The sequence below is a fragment of the Triticum urartu genome, chromosome 5, assembly GCF_003073215.2.
Source record: "Triticum urartu cultivar G1812 chromosome 5, Tu2.1, whole genome shotgun sequence".
Lineage (NCBI taxonomy): Eukaryota > Viridiplantae > Streptophyta > Magnoliopsida > Poales > Poaceae > Triticum > Triticum urartu.
The window spans coordinates 21793431-21820129 of NC_053026.1; the positions used below are offsets into that span (position 1 = coordinate 21793431).

The following is a 26699-nucleotide window of genomic DNA, read 5'->3' on the forward strand; positions in this document are numbered from 1 at the left end:
ATCGACGCATCACCCATTAAAATTTAATACTAAACCACGGATGGATCGAAGAAAAGAAAAGAAGCACATAATAATCCACACACACTGAATAAAAAAGGAAAAAAAGAAATCATCGTGGCCTCCATCGTACCAAACCACATACCTTTTTTTAGTTGATGAAAACCACATACGTACCTCGAGTGCCTGATGGAAAGATCCATTACCTGAGCAACTAAGAGGGTGTTTGTTTCCAGGGACTTATTGGTCTAGGGACTTAAATAAGTTTCTATAAGTCCCATCTAAACCAAACAGGCGAGACTTATAGAGACTTAAAATGGGCATTTGAGACTTATGAAATAAGACTCTCAAGAAGAGACTTATAGAAACTTATAGTTGTAATATGGTCTTATAGAGACTTATAAGTCCCAGAAACCAAACAGATAGGGACTTTTTAGGAACTTAGGACTTATAAGTTGGGACTAAAAAAATTCGTAGGACTTATGAACCAAACTGGGCCTAAGTTCCACAAATTGCCTTTGCATGGATCGGAATTTAAGTGTGATTTACTCGTTGCAATCCCGGTCAGTAGAGCAGCACGACTCGTCCACTCACTTCCACACACGCACTGCATGGAGGAGCTAGCTCCAATCATCCAAGGCCTGCTTCGACCATGACCACCTCCGCTTGGACGACGCAAAGGCCGGCGTCAAGGGTCTCGTCAACGTCGGTGTGGACACAATACCCGCCATCTTCCACCACCCATCCGAGTCTATTCCCGTCGACGACACACCAACTCTTCACCAAAACCACTGCCATTTCTCCGTCCCGGTCATTGACCTCACCGACCTCACCAGGGCGCAGTACAAAGCCCCGGAAATATTACATTGACGGTTATCGCCAAACAATATAGTTTATCCCGAGTTTGATCTGTCCAGTGACTACACTACTAAGACACAATCAAAATATGTGTGGCCATGGTCACCACACCTACTTGTAGCCAGTCGACGCAGTAGGCATGTGGGGTCTCTCGGAGATGGCGGCGCTGGCAGACGAACGAAAGTAAGTGGTTGAAGTTGATCAAGGTGTCAGCGGGCAGTGGACGTCGAGTAGGCTGCACATGCATGCATGCATGCACATATGAATGGATATTCATTTTTTGAATGAATATTGGAAACAGAAGGTGCCCGTCCGTCAATGCATGCATGTGTAAGATGAGATGTTTTTTCCCTAACCTAGCCGGCGCCACGTGAAGGCGACTAAGGAAGCGATCCTCTACCTTCGATCTATACCGGCCAGGGCTGGTCCCCTCTTCCTCTGACTATTGCTCCAGCGGTAGGAGGGAGGGGGATCCGTTCCTCCGCTTTATAGTTAGGGTTTGGTTTTGTAGGTCTAGGTGTGCCATTGGGTTGGTGGAAGCGGCATTCGGACGAATAAATCTGCCTCGGCTCCACTCCCACACCAGCTGTGTCCTCCATGTTGTACTTTGATCCGACACCGAATTTCAAAAGTGTCTCCCTCAATTGTTCTCCGTATACATATTATCTCCGTCTGTAGCTGAGACGTGTATTTGAAGAAAAGGCTCGTTGGGTACCTTCATGTTGCCGAGCACCCCCCATATTGCACTCGGCAAAGCCCTTGTCGAATATCCGGCAAACGACGTACTCGAGTGCCTGATGGAAGGATCCATTACGTGAGCAACTGTATAAGTTTCAGGGATTGTCTTTGCATCGATCGGAATTGAAGTGTGATTTACCACTTGTTGCAATCCCGGTCAGTAGAGCAGCACGTCTACTCCACTCACTTGCGCACGCACACACACCGCACGTACGAGCAAGCTCCAATTATCCAAGAGGCCTGCCTCGACCATGACCGCCTCCGCGTGCTCAAGGCCTTGGACGACACAAAGGCCGGCGTCAAGGGTCTCGTCAACGCCGCCGGTGTGGACACAAACCCCACCATCTTTCACCATCCACCCGAGTCCCCTTCCCCTCGAAGACACACCAACTCTTCACCACAACCACCACCATTTCTTCGCCCCCGGTCGGTCATTGATCTCACCGGCCTCGCGATGCCGTCGAGGCGAGCATGGCAAATTAAAATGGAAAGAGAAAAGTCATCTTTCTTTTCTTTTTGACGTGGAGGGGATCGATCTCTTGCGGCCGGAGGCGAGGAGGAAGGAAGACAGCAACCACGGCGGTGTTTGATTTGATTTGATTGATGGTGTGGATGGTGGTGGCCTAGCCCAGGTCGACGTACGGCGAGGAAGGACGAAGTTGGTGCTCAGCGCCAGCAGAGAGGGCTTCGTCATGACGAGGAGGGGTGAGCGCCATGCATGGGAATCTGCTTCGATCGTCTTCCTCAGGAGAGCGCGCGCCGGCGTGGCAAAGAAGAGAAGGAAAAGAGTGAGTTATTTTTCTCGAGCGAGGTTGGGTGGTGGTGGATCGGGGGAGAAGTACCTGCAGCCCTACCTGCTGAATCAGCACGTATTACATCGACCCACACGTCTTACAATACAATATGGGTGTGTCTAGGGCACATCTAGATGTGCTCTAGTTATTGCACATCTAAGTGAGTGAATCTAGTATAAAGAGAAAAGAAAAAAGAAAAAGGGAAATATCCACACGAATCTCGACATAAGATCAATGACATAGAACTTAGATGTGCAATACTTATGGCACATCTAGATGTGCTTTAGCAAAACTGATACCAGGGCCGGCCCTGGGCCATGGCGGCGAGTGCGACAGCCTAGGGCCCAGCCCGAGCAGAGGCCCATACCCTGTGCATGTATAGTATATACATTATATTCACAGAAGGAAAAATAGTACTAGTACACAAGGGAAATAGCCCAGCCCATGAAGAAGCGAGCAGCCACGCCGTCTCTCCCGGTCCCCCAGAAACACGCCGCCAGCCGCAAACCAATCGTCTCCTTAACTCTGGCTCGACTCCTTCCCATTCTCATCTTCTTCCTCTTCCCCAAATCCAATTCATTGCCCCTTGCCCGAGTTCCTAAGAGGCCACGACCCCAACTCCCCAAGCTAATTAATGATTTTTCTGTTAGTATCACACTTAGTGGGTTTCTTTGCATCCTACAAATACCCCAAGGGCCCCGGCGAACGGATCCATAGAGGCGAGCCGGCCAGCGGCGACACACCCTGTGCCCTGTCAGGAACACGAATCCACAGAGGCGAGCCGGTCAGGATCCGACTGTTCGGCGGTGGAGAGTGGAGACGTGGAGTCCAGGCACGTCCTCCTAATTTTTTGCATCTCAATCCCCCCCCCCCCCCCCCCCCTCTTGTTGTATCTCAATTTTTCCCCTTGTCTATTTTCTGTTTATGATGGATTCATGTGCTGATGTTTAACCTGCTTGATTCTAGGACCGGCCATGGCAATCTAGAGCAGTGTAGAGCAGCGTGGGATACTGGGATTTCTTATATTTACTCCAAGAGACCAAGAACAGGATTCAAGAAGACAAGATTTCAGGTGTTCTCTCTCCATTTTCTGTAAGCATGTTGCCAAACAAGCATTTATTTGGTTGTGCGAAAAGGAAAAAGAAGAAACTTGTAAATGAATTCATTGGAACTCAAAAGGGTGCTATTCGTAAATTCGTTTTAAAAAAATCCACTGCCAAGAATCTAGAGGTATTAGCTGTTCATAGTGTTGAAGAAGAACAATTTGATGAAAACTTAGTGGAGGAAAATGTTGACATCAACGATTCTACAAATTTGGGTGGCCATGAGAATGTTTCTGATACTGAAAATCCTAAAGAAGATGAACACAAATCTTCTAGTTTAGATATTTATGACCCTAGAACTTGGGAAATTCTTGACAATAAATCAAGAGACATTCTAATAGAGAAAGGGCCTACAAGGGATTTAAATCTTGTGTATCATCCAGATGATAACGGTAGACATTTTTCAAATGCCTACTACTCAAGAAACCTAAGTAATGGGGAGGTTAGTGATAGGAAATGGTTGGTGTACTCTAAGGATGCGAATAAAGTTTACTGTTTTTGCTGCAAATTGTTCAAATCGGAAGGTAACAAAAGTCTGTTAGCATCCGAGGGACTAAGTGATTGGCAACATCTTAGCCAGAGGCTCAAACTTCATGAGAATAGTATTGAGCATATCACTAACATGAATACTTGGATTGAGGTAAGGCTGAGACTAAATAAAAATCAAACAATTGACAAAGATTTGCAGCAAGAAATTTCAAAAGAAAAAGAGCGATGGAGACAAGTTTTAATAAGAATTGTTGCTGCTGTGAAGTTTCTTGCTAAACATAATTTGGCTTTCCGAGGATCGAATGAGAAACTTTATCAAGATAACAATGGTAACTTTTTGGGAATAATAGAAATGATGGCAGAATTCTGTAATTCTAGACTGTACCCCTGATGTAAGCCATCAAGAACAAATGACTCTAATTGTGAGGTGTGTAAACATGTCAAGTAACACTACAAAAATAGAAGAGTATTTTCTGGAGTTCTTGAAGGTGGATGATACATCTGGACTAGGACTCTTCAATGAGTTAGTAGGTGCCCTTAAATCTCTTGATTTGAATGTTAATGATGTTAGAGGTCAAGGCTACGATAATGGTTCTAACATGAAAGGAAAACATCAAGGTGTTAAAACACGTTTGCTTGAAATAAATCCTAGAGCATTGTACATGCCATGTTCCTGTCATAGCCTCAATCTTACACTTTGTGACATGGCAAAATCATGTAGCAAAGCTATTACCTTCTTCGGAGTTGTGCAACGAATTTATACATTGTTTTCCGGTTCTACTAAAATATGGGAGGTATTGGTTAATAAAGTTAAAGATCTAACTTTGAAACCTTTGTGTGATACTCGCTGGGAGAGTCGAATAAAAAGTGTCCAAGCTATTCGGTATCAAGCTCCTCAGATATTGTTAGCTTTATTGGAATTGGAAAGAACTTCTAGTGATGACCCAAAAACTAAGAGCGATGCACATTCTTTGGTTACTGCACTTACGAATTTTGAATTTTTACTTGGTATGGTCATTTGGCATGACGTTTTATTTACCATAAACACTATAAGTAAGAAGTTGCAGTCTAAATTTGTTTGCATTGACACTACCCTTAAGCAAATTGAAGGTGCAATCTCATTTTTTCAGAAGTACAGAACTGATGGCTTTACATCTAGTTTAAATATTGCAAAATCTATTGCATCTACCATGGATATTGAACCTAGATTTCTGACAAAACGTCGTGTTACGAGAAAAAGACACTTTGATGAAAATAATGACGATGAAGAAAATGTTATAAATGCAGAAGCGCAAGCAGCCGAGGAGGAGTCCTTTAGAGTTAAATATTTTCTAGTCATGATAGATGTAGCGATTGCTTCACTAACCAAAAGATTTGAGGATTTGAAGTCATTTGAAAGTATATTTGGTTTCTTGTTCAACTCCAAAAAATTGAAGTCTTTGGATGATAAAGAACTTAGAGAATGTTGCACTAAATTTTCAAATACGTATTCTCATGGTAGCTCGTCAGATGTTAATTTAGATGATTTCTGTTCTGAATTAAGAGTGCTTCAAATGACTTTACCAAATAGATTAATGTCAGCAGATGAGATTTTTGATTTTGTTAGAGCTGCAGATTGCTATCAAAATGTGTCCATTGCTTATTGAATCCTCTTAACTGTTCCTGTTACTGTAGCATCTGCTGAAAGAAGTTTTTCAAAACTAAAATTACTAAAGAACTATTTGAGATCAACTATGTCACAAGAGAGATTGAATGGCTTGGCCATGTGCTGTATTGAGAAAGATATGTTGGACAACATTGATCTTGACACTATTATTAGTGATTTTGCCTCTAAAAATGCTCAAAGGTGTCGCTTCTCTTGAGTATGCCATTCACTTCTTTTTTGTGTATTTTTCAGGTGGCTCCTGATGTTTGCTGGTGCACGTTTGTGGATAGACTGCTAGAGCTGGAGTTGTAGCTTCTCCTGTTGGATCAAGAATTGAGAACAATCTAGTTAAGAGTTCAGACGAGACTTGTGGGTTGTTGGAGCGTGTATCATAATCTTGTAATCATTTGATATATCCGTAGACCGTGGTGTATTAAGACCATATTTGCTAATGAAATTTACGCTTGCTTTTATAATGACTTTTTGCTGTACATTGAAGTTTTTTTTGTGTCTATTATATAGTTTAAGGGCCCATTTTCTCAGTTCGCACAAGGGCCTCTGGAATGCCAGGGCCGGCCCTGACTGATACAATATATACTTTGCTCCTTCTATATATGATGTCACCGGCGGATCATCGCATGACGGCATTCTCCAAGGACGGCCCGCGCACATGTCAGAGCCCCACCACAAGTCCCAGCACAAGGCCGAAACAAAAGGCCAGTGGAACAAGCTCTTGCTTGCTTGCTGCTTCCGACGTCGCCATGGATGACGGAAGAATCACCATTTCCTGGACAACTTCTGCTGAGAGGAGGCCCACAAAGCCCGCCGTTGCCGACGTATATGCTGTCCGAGACGAGGGTGTCAAGTCGCGGGCCGGAAGGTATCCTTCCGGACAAGTTGTTGTAGGACAGGTTAAGGGCGGACAGATATATACGTCAGGCTCGACAAGCTCCATGGGATCTCACCAGAGAGCTCGTTCTCAGAGAGGTCGAGAGATTCCAGCGACCGCATGGCCCCGATCATGTCTGGGATTTGTCCGCTCAATCTGTTCGACGACATGTTCAAGTTCATGAGCTCGGCAAGGGAAGTCGTTATATACGACTACATCTTGAAAGGAACACCATCATCTTATTTCTTTTTTTAATGGAAACTATCATCTTATTCAAATATATAACTATTATCATGTATTCATATGTGTGCTAATACACTCACAATTTTCCTGAAATAATTGGGACGATTTTTGGATGCATGCGGAACAAATGAAACGAACAAAATAACTATGGACTCTCCTTTAATAGTAGAGATATTTTAAAAATGCTCGACAAACTATAAATTTGTAAAATATCTTTTTAACAACATATTAAAAATTCTTCAACTTACTAGAAAATGGTCATCATGTACTAAGAAAATGTTCGGCGTGTATTTCAGGAAAATGTTTTATCGTGTGTTAAGAATGTTCACACGTGCATTCAGAAATATTCATCACGTATTTAAAAAATGCTCATAGTGTAATTTTAAAAAAAGTTATCATGTATTAAAGTTTATTCATCATATATTTAAAAAATTTGTATAAGTGTCCACATATTTTAAAAATATTTATGTAATTTTAAAAAGTGTTCATGCTTTTGTAATAAATATGCATGTGTTATAAAAAGGTGTTCACTCATTTAGATAGAGTTCATATATTTTCATATAGAAAAGGGAAAAAGAAGTGTTCACATATTTAAAAAAACCTTCATTTGGTGGGAAATTTGTGTTCATGTATATTATATAAACATTCATGTAATTTTAAGATGTTTTCACACTATTAAATTAATTCTTGATTTTTTAAAGAAGTGTTTGATTTTTTTAAATGATGAATGTAGAAGGGAAAAGAGAGAGAAAACGTGAAAGAAATTTGAAGAAAAAAAGATGAATGGACGAATCGATCGGAAAGAAAAACCCGTGACGAAGCAAGCGTCATTCGCGTAAATGTGACGCATACGCAGTATCTGTGAATCGCGCGCCAATTTGAAGATTGTCGAGATCTTGGATGTGGCAACGGACGCCGAGACGAGACAGGGGACGTGTTCCTCGTAATGGAGCTCGTCCCCGACGGCTGCCCTCTGCGAATCGCTCTGGAGGCCTATATCCGAGGAAGTGATATGAGTGATGATGGAGCAGATCATGGAGGTGGCAAAGAAGATACATGGAGCCGGCGTCATCCATCGGGACTTTAAGCCGGAGAACGTCCTGGTCGGCTTCTTCGGGGGGCTTAGGGTTGGTGACTTTGGGTCGGCGATGCGGGCGAAACCGTATGAAGAGTGCCCCTGATTTACACCTCGCCGGAATAGCTGGAAGACAACCGGTACTATGGCCAGGTGGTGGACATGTGGGCGCTTGGGTGCATCATGGCGGAGATGTTGGCCGGCGAGACCATGTTCGTGGCGGAGACAGAACAGGGAGGCTCCTTGTTGACCGTCCGTCGAAAGGAAACATTTTTGACCCACATCAACCGTCCGTCCGTCTGAAGAATCGTAGAATATCCTCGTCAAAGGAGCTATGTACCTCTTGTAGCAAAATATATAGCCCCATCATATAGTACATTCATTTCTAGATACATTCATTTCTCCGACAAGTATTTCCGGACGGAGAGAGTACATGGGAGGCTAGATAGACACGTGTAGCACATATGTGGTTCCTTTGGACCGGTAAAGATTGTTTGGCTACTTTGTCTGGCAGCAGCCGCCGGCGTTGAAAGTTGGCCCGAACTCAATTGGTCCAAGGAAAAGCAGCTCGTAACTTACCGTATAAAGCGAAGGAAAGCGGTTTCCCCAAAGGGCGCCTTCCTTTCCCCTCCTCCCCATGTCCACACTGCCGCCACGTCACTGCACCGCCGCCGGGACAGCTTGCTTCCCCACTGCCTCGCGCCGCCTAGAGCTCGTCCTCCCCGCCGCCGCCGGCAGTCGCTCGCTCGCCCGCTCGCCAGGAACCCCATCTCCCGCCGTTCTCCGCCGGTAACCTCGACCCCCTCTCTCCGTCAATTTGGATTCCTCCATGCCATGTGGGCCCCGTGGCGGCTACCTTTTTCTTCAGCGCTTAAAATCTTCGACATCTCTTCGCCGTCAGAGGAAAGCAGCAGGCAGCAGCAGCCAAAGCGGAACTGCGCGGGCCGAGGAAGGGGTAGGTGAGGGGGGAGATGGCCGGCGCCGGGAGGAAGGTGGCGGTCGCCGCCGTGCAGTTCGCCTGCACCGACACGGTGGCCGACAACGTCGCCGCCGCCGAGAGGTATGGATTCGCCCAGCTCCCGGTGTCCCATCCCCTATCTGTACTCTGTACAACTACTAGCAACCTACCCAAGGAACCAAAGCTCCAACTACTTTTATCTGACCGCCGCAGAGAGGAGTATTGTGGTTTGTAGGATTCGCGGTGATTGGATTTTGATTTTGCTAACTATGCCTCAGATGAAAGTACTAGTTCAGTTCCTTGCGTCAGGCTTGGATTTTACCATCGCCTAGCTGTGTTGTTCGGTTTTGGGCTGCGCTTGCGTTAATTTCATTTCCATGTGCTCGTGCTTCTAAATTAGGCATTGAAGCTGCATAATCTCTTGGATCTCAATTACACACTTTGTAATTGCACACTAGATCTGAATTACTTTTCAAGGGAATAACTGCAAGCTCCTGACCACAACTTGCTTTTTACTTGACCTAATGACCTTTTATACCAATTATTAGTGTTTCTCATATTCCACAAAAATGTTGCCACACTTTATACCTTCCACTTGATCTGATCTCAACAAGTGCCTTTATCTACTGATTGTGCGCCTCTGTCTGACTAGGGTATACAATGAGAATATGCTTCTTTTTGCTGTTTCGAATAACTGATGTCATAAACAGAATATCACCTTATACAAATTCCACCTAATGAAAATCAAGAAAACCAACCAATGGCAATCAGTTGCTCCTCCTTTATTAATAGCCTGTTCTAACCGCAAATTATTAGTGTTTCTCATATTCCACAAGCTGTTGCCACACTTTATGCCTTCCACTTTCTTGATCTGACCTGACCATGAGAATAAACCTTTTTTTTGATGTTTCAAATAACTGATGTCATAAATAGAATATCACCTGATAGGAGTATAATCCAATATAGTGAAGATTTTAAAAAAATCAATGCCAATCAGATGCTCCTGCTGTATTAATAGTCTGTTATGATTGCGAATATGAGGTGCTACATATCTTCTCGATTTGTACCACCTTGTGAGCATAAGCTTTCTATTACTTATGGGATCTTGCGTATGCCATGATAGAGTGAGAGAGCACTATCCATTTGCACCAGGTAGTCTATTTAGTGGCTTTGTACACTAATCACCACAGATGACATCCAGTTGGCGTGGACTTGGCTCCTCGCCCAAATCAGCAGTTATTGTTCTTTCGCCGTTTCAAAACATGTATTTTAAACCATTTTCATCTATATAGTTTGGATAGACAAACCAAATGAGTCAACTAGGAGTGAGGACTTCACTTTTCCACAACGACCTTGTCATGCCAAAGAGAAAAACTCAGTGGTCTCCGTGTTTTATTTGTTTTAACCCTGATTGGCCTAATAATGTCTAAATCAGCCTACAGTTCTTATTGTTGTACATCCTGATGGAAAACTGTAGCCATGCTGTGATTCCTCCGTAGACCATAGATTCTTAAAGTTACTGTGCTATTTTTGTCTACATTTCAAGGTGCAGCTTTTATCTTCATATTTCACTGGATTCTAAAGCTGCTGTATAGCACTTTATTTTAGTAAATTCTGTTCAAGCTCCATATCAGTGGTCTTGGTATCTGAATTTGGGAATTTTTGTTCTACTTGTGTTCATTATTTTGATAATTGACTTTGGGGATATTTTGTTCTAGCTCTGTAGTGATGATTTTGATAAGTATTCACCATTAGTGTGAGGATTAGTTCTCTTGCCACTGTTTCTCTTTGCTAGCAAGGATCTTTGCATGAAAAGTAACAGTGCAGAACAGAGTCCATGGTTCGTAGGTCACCTTTTCTAAGGACTATTTGCTAGTGAAGAGGATAATTGTGTCTAGTCATCTTTTTTATATGTGTAGGGCCACTTTATGAAGCTGCTATATGCTTTTTCATTTATTATGTGACAAGAATAAAAATGACATTTTTCCATAGTTACATGTACATGCAATGTCTGGAATGTGCTTCTGACTTGTGGTACTGCTAGAAATCAAGAGTTTTGTGGTCCCCAACTATTATTCATAGTGACAAGAAAGGAAGCTGTTTCCTATGGTCTTTTAGTTGTTGTCACTCGTATCTGTCACTGGGAATACAAAAGAACCTAAGCCTGAATTTCCGATCATTTGTATTTCAGGTTGATTAGAGAAGCTCATAAGAAAGGCGCAAACATTGTCCTCATTCAGGTAAACCCATATATATGGTAAATAAATGTGACGTTCATTGACGAGTGACAAAATTTACGCTTGCAATATTTCTTTCAAGACATGCATGGCAGACATATGAATTCAGATGTATATTCTTCCTTTAGTTTCACAGTAAAACGAGTACAATAAGACATATTTAATTTTCCACTTACATTTGTTAAATTCTGTAGGAGCTATTTGAGGGGCACTATTTCTGTCAAGCTCAAAGGATGGATTTCTTTGGGCGTGCCAAGCCTTATAAAGAGAACCCGACTATAATGAGGTAGGGTAGCTTGTTGTGCTTGAAGCATGTGGACTGCTGGCTAGTGATATTTTCAGTCAAGTGTCTGTAATATTTATACATTCACTTCGTTTTTCATTGTCCATAGAATGCAAAAACTTGCAAAGGAGTTGGATGTTGTAATACCTGTAAGTTTCTTTGAAGAAGCGGGCAATGCTCATTACAATTCCGTGGCCATTATTGATGCTGATGGCACCGATCTTGGCCTATACCGCAAATCACACATTCCAGATGGACCAGGTATGACTTTACAGTAGTGTTCACCTAATACAGTATAAATCCTAAGTGCACTATCTTATCTAGATAAGCGCTTTCTTTTGTCAGGTTATCAAGAGAAATTTTATTTCAACCCGGGTGACACTGGATTCAAGGTAAACATTATTCAGTATCTGTATAAGATACCAGTTTTGGTTAAACAAGATCTACATATTGTAGCTGTAGCTATCATTGTTATTGTTAGGAACTTTCTTAGTAAGACCACCTTTTGTTGATGCAGGCTTTCAAAACCAAGTATGCAACAATTGGTGTTGGTAAGTTATTTTTATTTGCACTGATACCATTTATTTATTTAATTTTGTCACAGTAGCTCTGTTAATGATCAGCGTGACCAATTAGCAAATTTGCAGCTTTGCTTATCATTACTGACCCTGTCATCCATGCCTTGGTAGGAATTTGCTGGGATCAGTGGTTTCCAGAGACCGCAAGGGCTATGGTGCTACAGGGGGCGGAAATATTGTTCTATCCCACTGCTATTGGTTCTGAACCCCAGGATATGAACCTGGATTCCCGTGAACACTGGAAGCGTGTCATGCAAGGCCACGCCGGCGCTAACTTGGTACTGTTAGCTGTTCTGTTTAATGTCCTTAAATGGACCCGTATCTTCTTTCACGAGTCTAAAAGACATCTCTTCTATTTCTAAATGTTTCTACCAGTTGGTTCAAGAGTTCTCACGGTTTCGTGATTCACCTTAATGTGCCCAACAGGTTCCTCTTGTTGCTTCTAACCGGATAGGTAAGGAAACTGTTGAGACTGAGCATGGCAACAGCACCATAAAGTTCTATGGGAACTCATTCATCGCAGGTAATCCAGCTTCTGTCTGTATTTTAAAATTACAGAGGAAGGCGCGTCAATAAAAGCATGATTGATATGATCATTTCATACGACAACTCTGTGTGTGTGCAGGGCCAACTGGAGAAATCGTGAAGCTTGCAAATGACAAAGACGAGGAGGTGCTCGTCGCGGAGTTTGACTTGGACGAGATCAAATCTACGAGGCACGGCTGGGGTATATTCAGGGACAGGCGTCCTGATCTATACAAAGTGCTACTGACGTTGGATGGCAAGACATCATCATCCTAGGTTCCACTTTTATGAAGAGGACATGAGCTCCACAATGCTCTATCTTGGGAAAACACGGGGTCCACGAACCAAATGGTAGATCGTTTGTAAGTCTAGCTTCTCCCTGCAAAAAGAATGATTTGCCTCTGTGCAAGGTATCCCTGTGTTTCCCCCGCAAAAAAAAAAGGTATCCCTGTGTTTGCAACTTGGTGATTTTCCGCCAATAGAGCATTAATAAAATACTGTCATGTAAGAGAATATTTGTTCCTACAGTTATGGACATGAGGGATCAAAGCAATATAATAATGATGCATAGCATTTGTTGGAACATTTTGGTGATACTCATGCAGTTATTGATTTTAGTTACTGAAATCAATAGGTGGATCATAATTTGCAGAATCAGCATCTTTGACGATAATAACTCAAAACTTATATTAAACCAAGACCCTCTTCGGTTGTGTTGGTTCTTCTCTTTTGACTGTTATATTGCAATCTGCTCTGCTAGTTGTTGCATTCCTGCTCATCGGCAAGATGATGTTGTTCCTCGGGCTCCGGGTGGGCAAAGTGGAGCAGCTCCCGCGATGGTATCCTCGCCTCCCGCAGCACCAGCCAGCCGCCCCCGCGCTGCGCCGATCACTGATATGGGCGGCGGGAACACCCTTTTCCTTGCCGGTATCGGTGTCTTCTCCTGGTCGTCAGAGTGCTGCTCGGTTTTCCGTTAATTAATTGGGCAATTCTCTTCTTCTTAATTAGTCGATGAGGCAAAGCTTTTGCCTTTGTTTCGAAAAAAAATGTTGCTGTTGCTCCCTTGTGCAGTCTTCAATGTCGTCGACCAGGCATCGAGGTCACCTGAGCTCTCCAAGCCGAGGCCCTCGGTGCAGAGGCCAAGGTGGCGGTGGCAGAGGAGGAGGTGGTGGTGGGGCAGGTGGCGGAGCGATGACCGTTGAACTTGAGCATTGTCTGACGATAGTCCTGGCCATGGGCAGCCCGGCCTGGTCGGCCCGACCCGGCCTTGTCCATGGGCCGGGCTTGGGCCTAGGTTTTGAGCCCGATGGCCGGGCCGGGCCCGTCATTTTTGCCGTTTAAGGAAAAGGCCCGGCTCGTGGCCCGAGGCCCTTTTAGCATGATGGGCTGAGCTCGGGCCCGATTTTTAGGCCTGACAGTCGGGCCAGGCCGGGCTCGGGCCTGGTTTTTTTGCATCGGGCTTTGGTTGGTACGGCCCGAGGGATGGCCAGGTATAGCTGACGGCAAGACGTTTGGTTTCCGTAGATTGTTTCTGTAAGCGTATCATTTTCGTTCTACAAGGGGCTAGACGAGCAAATAAGTTTTTCGCGGGGCTATAGATGCACTTAAGTAAGTCGTAAAAGGGGCCATTTAGGGCATGTACAATGGTGGCATATGGATACATATGTTCCATGATAAAAAGTAATTTGAGGCATCTACATTAATTTTTTCTCCCCAATGCAAACTATCATTAGTGGGCCTCATTAAAAAATAGAAAATAAAGACTCTAATACACATGCATCTCTATTTTTCACTCCAACTTTTTTAGCTTTTGTCACCGGACCACAATTTTCCTTTTCAAGCACCTGCCTCCTGAAGAGGATCCCGCTTCCCTATCCGAACCTGCTTTACGTCATATCCGATCCTACATGGCATATGAGGCATCACCTTGAGGCTATGCATTGTACATGCCCTTATATAGGTGGGGGTGGTTGGTGGAGATATGACGAACGGCGACAAAGCCTCGCCTGACGATGAACGGGACGCGGTCGACCGACGTACGACGGGCCCACGGGCAGTGTGTTCCACTTGCACACTTTCTCTGAAGGGAAAATTTTGTTTTTGCCACTCTAGTTTTTGCCAACTTTATTTATGCCACTTTATTCTCTGAACGAAATCTCCCCACCTCACTGCTTCATCTCATCTCTGAGTTGCCTCTCGGTCTCGGGGCCTCACAAAATCTCCTAGAATGATTGCTACTGCCGGGCGGCGCTTCAGTAATCAGTAGCTACTGCTAGCAAGACCTGAGCGTAGTAGGTACATCCATTTCTGAGACAACTAATTCCCAACGGAGGGAGTAGTAGCTAGCATGGCGGAAGCTCTGCTTCTGCCGGCGGTACGCATCACGGCCGGCAAGGCGGCCGACGCGCTCGTCCAGGGCGTGGCCGGCATGTGGGGCGTCGACGCCGACCGCCGCAAGCTGGAGCGCCAGCTGCTGGCCGTCCAGTGCAAGCTGGCCGACGCGGAGCTCAAGAGCGGGGTCAACCCGGCCGTCCGGCGGTGGATCAAGGACCTGCGGACCGCCGCCTACCAGGCCGACGACGTCCTCGACGACTTCCACCACGAGGCGCTGCGCCGCGAAGCCCGGATCGGCGAGTCGGCCGCCCGCAAGGTGCTCGGCTATTTCACGCCGCCGCACAACCCGCTTCTGTTCCGTCTCGCAATGAGCTGGAGGCTGAACAGTGTCCTCAAAAAGATCGATCTGCTTGTCGCGGAGATGAACAGTTTCGGCCTGGAGAACCATGCCGAGGCGCCGCATGCTGTTCTTTGCCGGCAGACGCACTCGGCAATCGACGACCCTGCGCAGATCTTCGGCAGAGATCTCGACAAGGAGGCGGTGGTGAACCTGTTGCTCGGCCAGCAAGATCATCAGAAAGTGCAGGTCCTGCCCGTCTTTGGGATGGGTGGTCTGGGCAAGACCACGCTTGCCAAGATGGTGTACAACGACCCCAAGGTCCAGCAACATTTTCAGTTACTCATGTGGCACTGTGCGTCGGACAGCTTCGAGACCGCCGCCCTTGTGAAGTCCATCATCGAGTTGGCTACGAGAGGGAGATGCGACATTCCAGACACAGTCGAGCTGCTGCGAGGGAGGCTTCAGGAGGTCATTGGCTGGAAAAGGTTTCTGCTTGTTCTTGACGATGTCTGGAATGAAGAACAGCGAAAGTGGGAGGATAGCCTGAAATCAGCGTTGTGTTCCGTCGGCGGTTCCGGAAGCGTTATAATCGTCACGACTCGGAGCCCACGAGCAGCGTCTATAATGGGCACGCTTCAAACCCATGAGCTGGCACATCTGAGTGAACAACACTCATGGGAATTGTTCTCAAAGAAAGCATTTAAGGGAAATGTGCGAGAGCAGGCAGAGTTGATGTCGATCGGCAAGCGTATCGTCAGCAAATGCAAGGGGCACCCTCTTGCTCTGAGTGCAATGGGGGGTTTGATGTGTTCAAAAGGACGGGCCTGGGAATGGGAGGCCATTGCAGAAAGCAATATTGGGGATAGTGTTGCAGGCAAACAAGAAATCATATCCATACTCAAATTGAGCTACCAACGCTTATCCTCTGAAATGAAGCAATGCTTTGCCTTCTGCGCCGTCTTCTCCAAGAACAGTGAGATGGAAAAAAGCATGTTGATCCAACTATGGATGGCCAATGGGTTTATTCAAGAAGAGGGAATGATGGATTTGGAGCAGAAAGGCGAATTTGTTTTCAACGAGTTGGTTTGGAGATCCTTCAGGATGTGGAAGTGAAACCATTTGATGGCCCAGCTTCAAGGCATGGTTTGGTTGGATGTGGGATGCATGATTTAATGCATGACCTAGCAAAACATGTTACGGGTGAATGCGCAACTATGCAAGAGTTGATTCAGAAGAAAGCATATGTAGAAGATGTCTTTCACATGAAAATATCATCGGATGAATTGGAACAAAGCAACGGATTACTGAAAAATAAGGAATCTCTCCGAACTTTGTTAGCACCGTCATCATCACATAAGGATCTCAGCAAGTTAAGGCTGACGTCGTTAAGAGCATTATGTTGTCGTGGCCTTCATATCCGTCAACCCATAAAGACAAAGCATTTGCGATATCTTGACCTGTCTCACTCTGAAATTGTTACATTGCCAGATTCAGTATGCATGTTGTACAACTTACAGTCGCTGAGGCTCAATCATTGCCACAAGCTCCGATATTTACCTGAAGGCATCAGAAGCATGAAAAAACTTCACCATCTCTATCTTTTTGAGTGTGATAAACTGGAGCAGATGCCCCCAAAGATTAGTCAACTAAGCAACCTGCACACGCTAACATCGTTTGTTGTGGGCACTGGAGATGGTTGTGGAATTGATCAACTCAAAGATCTAAAATACCTTAGCCACCGGTTGGAACTATACAATTTGATAAAAATAGAGAGTGTGGTGGATGCAAAAGAAGCCAAACTCTATCAGAAAAAAAATCTAACTGAACTGTCGCTATGCTGGGGTCGTCGAAAATATCACGGGCCTCAAGATGATGTTGGTAACATGGAAGAAGTATTGGAGGCTCTTGCACCTCATAGTGAGATCAAAGTATTGGAGATACATGGTTATGGTGGCACTAAATTCTCATCATGGATGATGCACTCTCAGATGTGCCAGTGCCTAAGAAAACTCATAATCTTCAACTGCCCAAAATGCAAACATCTCCCATCCGCACCGCTGTTGGTCTCCCTCGAGTATTTGTCCTTAGGTTACATGGATAGCCTGACCATGATATGCAAGGACACTGATGTGGAGGTTGAAGGATGCAATGCATCTCGTCAGATCTTCCCAAAGCTAAAAAGAATGTTCTTAGAAAACTTACCAGAGTTGGAGAGATGGACAGAAAACAGTACTGCAGGGGAACCTCCTCATAGCTTGGTGATGTTTCCTCTGCTTGAAGAGCTAAGAATGTATGCCTGTCCGAAGGTTGCAAGTGTTCCGAGCAGCCCAGTTATAGAGAAGCTGCGGATAATGGAATGTTACAGCCTTCCAATCAGCTCAATCGCTCATCTGACAACGCTCTCTGAGCTTGAGTTTGGTGGAGAATTAATTCGTTCTGCAAGCATGCCTTTGGGCTCTTGGCTATCCCTCGTGAAATTAAGTGTTAGCTCACTGGGTGATATGATGCTGCCTCCAGGGGACCAGCAAAGCCATAGGCCCTTGGAAACCCTTCGGAGTATGTGGCTACCCGGTCCCAATTGCTTTGAAACGACATCCACTTTGTCAAAATCGCACCTGCTGAGGCTCTGGGAGTGCTTTGCCTTTGTTGAAGAATTGTGCATTTCTGGGTGCGACGAACTTGTCCACTGGCCGACGGAGGAGCTCCGGAACCTGGCTCGTCTCCGTTTTCTGCGCATTAGCTTCTGTGTTAAGCTCAAGGGGAAGGGCTCGCCGTCTGATGAAATCCTTCCGCCGCCCCAGCTGGAGATGTTAAGCATTCACAACTGTAGCAGCTTACGGTATATTCCCGAGGTGGCTGCATCCCTTGATGAATTAGTGATAGGAGAATGCACGTGTTTGATCGCGCTGCCTTCAAATCTATCCAAGCTGAGGGTGCTCCGGATTCAGGGCTGCAGTGGCTTGAAAACTTTGCCGGATGGCCTCACCTCTCTTGAGCAGCTGACAATCGAGAGGTGTACAGGGATAGAAAAATTCCCGCAGGACCTCCTCCAAGGGCTCCCAGCACTCAAGTCCTTGAAGATAGTTGGTTGCCCCAACTTGCAAAGACATTGCAGACAAGGTGGGGAGTATTTCCACTTGATTTCCTCTATTCCACATAAGGACATTCCAGCAGCAGAAACTGAGTCTGGCAGGATGAACCAGACGTTTTTAAAGAGGTTAATGCCCTCCTGCTGACTCTCAGGTCTCAACTGAGGTGCGTTTGCTCTCTTCTGTTATCTACACTCTTTTGTGCTTCCTTGTGTGTACTTGATTCAATGATTTGTGAATACCTGGAGCTTATTGTTTGTTCTACTTCTGCAGCAGTGTAGGATGAATGCGGTGTTGTGGTTTCATGAAGAAAGGAGCTAAGAGCCAAAGACCGACCTTGTCATCCATGCCTTGGTAGTAATTTGGTTTCCAGAGACTGCAAGCAGGGGGCAGAGATATTGTCCTATCCCACTGCTATTGGCTCTGAACCCCAGGATATGAACCTGGATTCCCGTGAACACTGGCGCTAACTTGGTACTGTTATTTGTTCCGTTGTATTTCTGTAATATTTATTCTATTTCTAAAAGGTTCTACCAGTTGGCTCAACAGTTTAGTGAGTCACCTTTAAGTATGCCCAACAGGTTTCCCTTGTTGCTTCTCACCGGATAGGAAGGGAAACTGTTGAGAGACTGAGCATGGCAAAAGCACTATAAAGTTATATGGGAATTCGTTCATCGCAGGTAATCCAGCTTGAGTGTGTACTCTTAAATTACAGAGGAAGGTGCAACAATAGAAGCATGATTGATATGTCTGTGCATATGCAGGGCCAACTGAAGAAATCATCAAGCTTGCAAATGACGAAGACGAGGAGGTGCTTGCAGCAGAGTTCGACTTGGACGAGGTCAATTCCTGATCTATACAGCGTGCTGTTGGGGTATATTCAGGGACATGCGTCCTGATCTATACAAAAGTGCTGTTGACGTCGGATGGCAAGACATCATCATCCTGGGTCCCACTTGTATGAGAAGGACATGTGCTCCAAAATACCGGGAAAACAGAGGGTCCAGGAATAATACATGTGCCGCACCAAATGTTGAGGTATCTCTGTGTTTGCAGCTTGGTGGTTTTCCACCAATATAGCATCAACAAAATGCTGCAATGTAACCATGTGACCAGAAACAAAATGTTCGAAACATGAAGGATAATAATGCATCACCGCTTCACAGTTGTTGAAACATTTTTTACTATACTCCTACAGTTAGTGTTTTTAATCACTTGCTAAAAATGAAGAGGTGGATGATAATTGGCAGAATCAGCATCTTTGACCCCCAAGATACCCTTTGCTTTGGCTGTAATGTAAACCTGTCAACCAACTGTCACATGTGTTGTAGTATTCCTTTTTCATCAAACCAAGTCCAGGCAGGCAGGGTTCTTGTGAGCCTAGAGTGCTTTGCAGCCTGTACTGTATACACGCTCATCCTTAGCTGTGGAGCATCATTGCGACTATGTCGAGGACAAACGCGTCTTTCTTTTGTTGATTCTTGTACCTGAATCCTTGACCCGTGCATCTGCTTCTTTCGACAGACAGAAGACAGAGGAGGAAGTAGCAGTAGATCGACGATGGATGCAAAAACTGACCAATTTTGTTGCAATATTTACATCTCTTTGGAAGGACACTGCCATGGCCATGGCACTCTTAGAACTCTTTGACGATATAATAACTCATACTTATTAAACCGAGAAAACCAAAACCCTGTTATGTTCTGTTGGCTCTTCTCTTTTGACTGTCATATTGCAGTCTGCTGGTTTGTTGCATTCCTCCTCCTGATCACCATCAGCTAGATGGTGTTGTTTTCTTCCTCTGGCTCCGGCTCCGGCTCCGGGTGTGCAAAGTGGAGCTTGAGGCGGCCGTCCTCCCGGCAGGCGTGGAGCAGCTCCCGCGACGGTATCCTCACCTCCCGCAGCACCAGCCGGCCGCCCCCGCGCTGCGCCCTCAGGTACTGCCACGGCTTCCCGGCCGCGCCGATCACCGATATCGGCGGCGGGAACACCCTTTTCCTCGCCGGCATCAGCGTCCCTAGCTCCTGGTCGTCCTGCTTGCAGTCTTGAATGTCGTCGTCGGCCACGATGTCGCCGAGGTCGAGGTCGCCCGAGCTCTCGGAGCTCTCCGAGCCGAGGCCCTCGGTGCAGAGGCCGGGGTGGCGAGACGCTGCCGCCTTGGAGCTGGCGTGGCCCGAATGGAGATGGAAAGAAGGAGGCGGCGGCGGAGGAGGAGGAGGAGGTGGAGGCATGACGAGGCCGTGGATGATGGGATAGTGGTCGTGGATGAAGGGACGGTGGTGGCCGCCGTCGTCGAACGGGCCCATCGCCTGCGCCGGCGCCGGCGGCACCAGGCCGCCGTCGTAGCCGTAGGCGCATGCCGTCGCGGCCATGCGCGCGCGCGTACGTGGTGAGGTGAAGACGTCAAGTGGAACGCCGGAACTCAAACTCTCCTCTCTGACTCTGTTGGCGCGTCGCAACTTGCTGCAAGTCGATGTGGTCCGTCCGTCCGTCCGTCCGTGGGTGAATTATAGGGGCGGGCAGATACGGGATGGGGGCCAGCTGCTGTCACGAGTGGGGAGGGGAGGGCGGTGGCGGGCGGCTCCGTGCCCGTCATGATAATGCTATCGCCTTGGGCTACCGTGTTGGGCCGCGAGACGCAGATACGTACTGCTTTGCTGCGGCCCCGGCATCATGGTGTGGTCTCATTCTCAACGGCTCCCGTTCGCATGTATTTTCGGCTGCACAATCGTGCGGCACCCGTAGATGATTGATCGGTAGCCGCATCACGCAAGTGTGTAGGAGGTATGGGCATGATACCGGTCCTCCGGCGGCCCCTCGTTTCTAGCGGCGCAAGCAACATCTGGTGTAGTAGTGTACCCAGGTTGCTTTTCAACAGCTGTCCCGAAATACTACATTCCCTTTATCTATTTTGATGATTAATATTTCCGGATGGGCAAGTTTTTTCGAACGGAGGGAATGTACTTATCATGCTCATGGATCATGGTTGCCAGATTTCGCTCTAGCTTACCTAACTTCAGGTTTAGCTCCTCATCTTAAGGCTCCAACTGCTGACTACGGTTTATCGCCAAAAAATGAACGGTTGGCTAATTTATTTATTTATTTGAAATGAAAGGGGTTTCCCCCGCCCCAAATTTTTATTAAGCCAAGGCAGAAAGTATCAAAGTAACGCGTCCACACAATTTACAAGGCCTCGGCGCAAGCCAAAAGTAGCTGCAGCAGAATTATAAAGCTTGCAAGTTTTTTCACCTACGGATACAAAAATGAGGGGAATACTCGATTAGATGAACATGTAAGAACACAAAATAAGAAGAGTATGCCCCCATGCACTCGAAGCTAGACCCAGGCGATTCTAAGAAATCCCCCTCACCGATGATCGAGCAGACTTAAACACCAGACAAGAAGAGGGCCGTGGCGCCTCGGCTTCAGGCCAGGCCAACACGACTACGGCGGCAGGCGCGGTAGGACGTCCTGCCCAGGGCGGTGGTGGAGGACGGGGTGCTTCAATCCCTCCCAGGCCGACGGCAACGGGACCGGTGGCATCTGCTACACTGCCTCGCGCCGGGACTGCTCGAGGCACCCAGCCTACCGAGCGTCAGGGGACCGTCACTTCCAAGCACCAGCCGGATGACATGGCGCAGCCACCGGCAGCCAAGGCACTGGCCCTAGGAAGGGGTCGTGGCGGGCAAGGGCATGACGGATACACTGGTTACAGCAGAGATTCTCAGAACTACAACCGCTACAGTCAGTGGGGAGATGACGGATATGATGCTTATGGTGAGGGGCTGCACCGTGGATCTTCCTCCAGTGGTGGCCGTGGTTGCAACCGGTATAATCCTGATAACACTGGACATTTTCAAGGGCCACCTGGTAATTTTGTGGAAGGTGCCGTCGGACCGAATGATCGCTTCCGAGGTGGTTATCGTCGCGGTGGGAGAGGGAGACGACCTCCACCACCTCGTCAATACCCACCACCACCATTGCCGGTTGCGGAGATGCCTTTGGAGGAGCTTGAGCATGCAGCTGAGGGGGTGGGAGACACACCCACGTTACCCGCGGTGGCACTAGACACGGTTCGGGCTCTCGCAGTAGTGAATGTTCCGGTGAATACAGGAGGTGTTAAGCCTAAGTATGGTACGTCTGATAAAGGGCCGGATAAAGCGGAGGGCGAAAAGCTCTCTAAATGGGCAATTAAAAAGAAAAGGTTGCCCTGTTATAGATGTGGTGAACCGGGTCATTTTGTAGCAGAGTGTACAAATGAGCTTTGTGTTTACTGCCTCCGTTCCCAGCATGTGACCGGGGAATGCCCTCTCCTTTCCGGTCCTAAGCCTGGCATTAATATATTTGGGGTCTGCTGTAAGGAGTTGATGTTCTTTGAGACCCCGGAGGTGGATTCTTTACCACAGATGATTGAGAGTTCCTTCCTGGCAGTCATCAGAGTCACTAATGGACAGTTGACCGAGGCGCAGATCGTCAGACAACTACGTGAGCTTGTGCCGGGTAATTATCAGTGGCACCTGGAGAAGTTAGAAGGTCAGTCTTATAAGGGTGACTTTCCCACTAAAGAGGATCAGATGCATGTTCTTAAGTGGGGGTTTATGCAGAGTTACGAGCACAAACATTGTTATCGCTTTCGATGAGTGGAAGCAGGAGGATCCCGAGGGTACACCTTTGGAGAAGGTGTGGGTTCGTTTTTTTGGGGTGCCACCTAAATATGTAAAACATTTTCTGATTGCTTGGAGTTTGGGTGGTTTGATTGGTAAGACAGAAAAGGTGGATATGCCTTTCACTCGTGCACAAAACGCGGCGAGGCTTTTGGTCAGTGTTGTGAGCGTTGAGCGCATACCAGATGTAGTCAGATGGACACATGCTGGAGTTACTTACCTCTTAGAGCTTGAGATTGAGGATACTGCAGTTTCAGAGGCTGGAGATGGCACACAAGACATGGATACTACGGAGGGGGGCGGCGCACCCGGGGACCAGGAGAAGGGGCCCGATGACACTATGCCGGAGTCGGACAAGGGGCCTGCTACATATTCTGATAAGGTAGACAGTTCTACCAAAGAGACGCCCTCGTCCACCACTCCGATGAACACGCTTCGTTTTGGTTCTTTTGTATCGAGGTCCGTGCCTAGCCGGTTATGGAGTACTAGGGTCGAGACAGATGACCCGATAGAGCTTGATCTTCCACCAGTGCCGAGTTTAGTCGGCAAGGTGACGACCATGGAGCCTACTTTCGGGGCGATGGTGGGTTCTGTTGGGATGGCCGCGGTTTTGGGAGACCCTGGGCAGGAGGTCCACCACACCCACATACCACTGCCGGACCTTTCGCCGGCGGGAGGGGCGCCTGGAAAGGAGATCCACGGCGCGCTTCCCAATTCCACATCTCCGGTCGAGTTGGGGGTGAGATGCGGGCAGGAGTCCCGTGTTGTAGCCCCTCTGCAGCTTGGCACCGAGCAGGGCGACCGAGGTACGACGACTACCACGGGTGATAAGGGGGACGAGATTTGTGAGCAGGCGGCTCCAAGGTCCTCTGTCCCCTTGTCACCCACACCGACAGTTCCCTCCATCACGCCTCTTCCTCCTTCACCGACGTTACGGGAGGGGCGTGGGAGTCCTGACCGCACCCCGCGCGAGAGGACCACAGAGGAGCTCATCGCTTTTGGTGGGATTACGGATCCGGTGTCGGCTGGCAGGCGTGTCAGCAACCGGATCCAGGGACAGCCGGATGCGGATGACTTTCAGCTAGCGCGGGCCAAGAGGGCTGCCATGCTTCGTCATGCCGAGACTACTGCAGGTATGTCATTTGATATACGTTGTTCAATTTTACATTTTTCTGAGAATGAGTTAGTTGATAAGGCAAACGACTTAGGCATTTCTTTGGGGTCAAATGATACCGAGGTCGTCAAATCCGTCAATGATCTTCTAGACATGGAAGCGGAGAGGGCTTCTGAGATCATTCGTAATCTTGCCGCTATCCAACCTAGGAATGACAATGACATGAATAGTTTAGGAATTACTGATCTTGCAAATATGTGCAACAACCTTTTGCCTAGTGTCGATACTGAAGATGAGGAGGAAGTTGAGACCACAGATACAGTAGCGCCTCTCCTGACAGAGGAGGCAGTGTCTGTTATTGATGATAATATCGTTCCACAGGGTGTTGGGGAGAAGCCCAAACGACCCTGGAAGCGAAAAATTTATCCTACTTCGGCGATACGCAGAAGTGCTAGAGTTAAGCTTAAGAAAAAAATTCCATGATGACTTATGAAAGGACTCTTTTGGAATAACAGAGGTCTAGTAGACTTGGCTAAACAGAGATTCTTAGCAGAGACAACATTAGAGCATCATCTAGATTTTATAGCACTTTGGGAAACTGGACGAGATAATTTCACATCCCAATTCCTTCAATGTTGGAAATATGCCCTAGAGGCAATAATAAATTGGTTATTATTATATTCCCTTGTTCATGATAATCGTTTATTATCCATGCTAGAATTGTATTGATAGGAAACTCAGATACATGTGTGGATACATAGACAACACCATGTCCCTAGTAAGCCTCTAGTTGACTAGCTCGTTGATCAATAGATGGTTACGGTTTCCTGACCATGGACATTGGATGTCGGTGATAACGGGATCACATCATTAGGAGAATGATGTGATGGACAAGACCCAATCCTAAGCCTAGCACAAGATCATGTAGTTCGTATGCTAAAGCTTTCTAATGTCAAGTATCATTTCCTTAGACCATGAGATTGTGCAACTCCCGGATACCGTAGGAGTGCTTTAGGTGTGCCAAACGTCACAACGTAACTGGGTGGCTATAAAGGTACACTATAGGTATCTCCGAAAGTGTCTGTTGGGTTGGCACGAATCGAGACTTTGTCACTCCGTGTAAACGGAGAGGTATCTCTGGGCCCACTCGGTAGGACATCATCATAATGTGCACAATGTGATCAAGGAGTTGATCACGGGATGATGTGTTACGGAACGAGTAAAGAGACTTGCCGGTAACGAGATTGAACAAGGTATCGTGATACCGACGATCGAATCTCGGGCAAGTATCGTACCGCTAGACAAAGGGAATTGTATACGGGATTGATTAAGTCCTTGACATCGTGGTTCATCCGATGAGATCATCGTGGAGCATGTGGGATCCAACATGGGTATCCAGATCCCGCTGTTGGTTATTAACCGGAGAGATGTGTCGGTCATGTCTGCATGTTTCCCGAACCCGTAGGGTCTACACACTTAAGGTTCGATGACGCTAGGGTTATAGGGAAATTATGTACGCGGTTACCGAATGTTGTTCGGAGTCCCGGATGAGATCCCGGACGTCACGAGGAGTTCCGGAATGGTCCGGAGGTAAAGATTGATATATAGGAAGTATGGTTTTGGCCACCGGAAGTGTTCCGGGCATCATCGGTAGTGTACCGGGACCACCGGAGGGGTCCGAGGGGTCCACCAGGTGGGGCCACCAGCTTCGGAGGCCTACATGGGCCAATGGTGGGAAGGGACCAGCCCCTAGGTGGGCTGGGGTGCCTCCCACCAAGGCCCAAGGTGCCTCCAAGAGGGGAAGGGGGCAAACCCTAGGGCAGATGGGCCCTAAGGCCCACCCCAGGTGCGCCTCCCCCTCTCCCCCTTGTGGCCGCCACCCAGATGGGATCTGGGGGCTGCTGCCACCCCTAGGGAGGGAACCCTAGGTGGGGGCGCAGCCCCTCCCCTCCCCCTATATATACTTGAGGTTTTGGGGCTACCTAACACATGCGATTCAATATCCCTGTTGGCGCAGCCCTACCCCTCTTCCTCCTCGTCTCTCGTAGTGCTTGGCGAAACCCTGCTGGAGTCCCGCGCTCCTCCACCACCACCACGCCGTCGTGCTGCTGCTAGATGGAGTCTTCCCCAACCTCTCCTTCTCCCCTTGCTGGATCAAGGCGTAGGAGACGTCACCGGGCTGTACGTGTGTTGAACGCGGAGGTGCCGTCCGTTCGGCACTAGGATCATCGGTGATTTGGATCACGACGAGTACGACTCCATCAACCCCGTTCACTTGAACGCTTCCGCTTAGCGATCTACAAGGGTATGTAGATGCACTCTCCTTCCCTCGTTGCTAGATTACTCCATAGATTGATCTTGGTGATGCGTAGAAAATTTTGAATTTCTGCTACGTTCCCCAACAGTGGCATCATGAGCTAGGTCTATGCGTAGTTTCTATACACGAGTAGAACACAAAGCAGTTGTGGGCGTCGATATTGTCAATTTACTTGCCGTTACTAGTCTTATCTTGATTCGGCGGCATCGTGGGATGAAGCGGCCCGGACCGACCTTACACGTACTCTTACGTGAGACTGGTTCCACCGACTGACATGCACTAGTTGCATAAGGTGGTTGGCGGGTGTCTGTCTCTCCCACTTTAGTCGGATCGGATTCGATGAACAGGGTCCTTATGAAGGGTAAATAGAAATTGGCAATTCACGTTGTGGTTTTGGCGTAGGTAAGAAACGTTCTTGCCAGAAACCTA

General features: G+C 47.1%; 2 protein-coding genes and 2 pseudogenes across 2 annotated transcripts; 2 read left to right on the forward strand and 2 right to left on the reverse strand.

Moving 5' to 3' along the window:
- Positions 1-6297: 6297 nt before the first annotated feature.
- The window catches only part of LOC125506664, a 106352-nt pseudogene continuing 85950 nt past the window's right edge, over positions 6298-26699 (reverse strand).
- On the forward strand, positions 8448-12997 carry LOC125507306 (N-carbamoylputrescine amidase). Its single transcript, XM_048671928.1, has 10 exons — positions 8448-8620; positions 8733-8891; positions 10981-11029; positions 11221-11312; positions 11419-11570; positions 11655-11701; positions 11827-11860; positions 11999-12165; positions 12314-12410; positions 12513-12997. The coding sequence occupies exons 2-10, from the start codon at positions 8803-8805 to the stop codon at positions 12686-12688; spliced, it is 903 nt and encodes a 300-aa protein (XP_048527885.1). The 5' UTR covers positions 8448-8620; positions 8733-8802; the 3' UTR covers positions 12689-12997.
- LOC125507304 lies at positions 14347-19368 on the forward strand (annotated as a pseudogene).
- Positions 19750-20644, reverse strand: LOC125507307 (protein FAF-like, chloroplastic). Its single transcript, XM_048671929.1, has one exon. It carries the CDS (start codon positions 20545-20547, stop codon positions 19954-19956), a length of 594 nt encoding a protein of 197 aa, XP_048527886.1. The 5' UTR covers positions 20548-20644; the 3' UTR covers positions 19750-19953.

Bases quoted from the DNA above. Each gene is read 5' to 3' on its own strand.
- LOC125507306 (XM_048671928.1), top strand. From the start codon at position 8,803: ATGGCCGGCGCCGGGAGGAAGGTGGCGGTCGCCGCCGTGCAGTTCGCC. The intron at 11,861-11,998 runs GTAAGTTATTTT...ATGCCTTGGTAG, and splicing joins GTATGCAACAATTGGTGTTG to GAATTTGCTGGGATCAGTGG. The intron at 12,411-12,512 runs GTAATCCAGCTT...GTGTGTGTGCAG, and splicing joins TGGGAACTCATTCATCGCAG to GGCCAACTGGAGAAATCGTG.
- LOC125507307 (XM_048671929.1), bottom strand. From the start codon at position 20,547: ATGGCCGCGACGGCATGCGCCTACGGCTACGACGGCGGCCTGGTGCCG.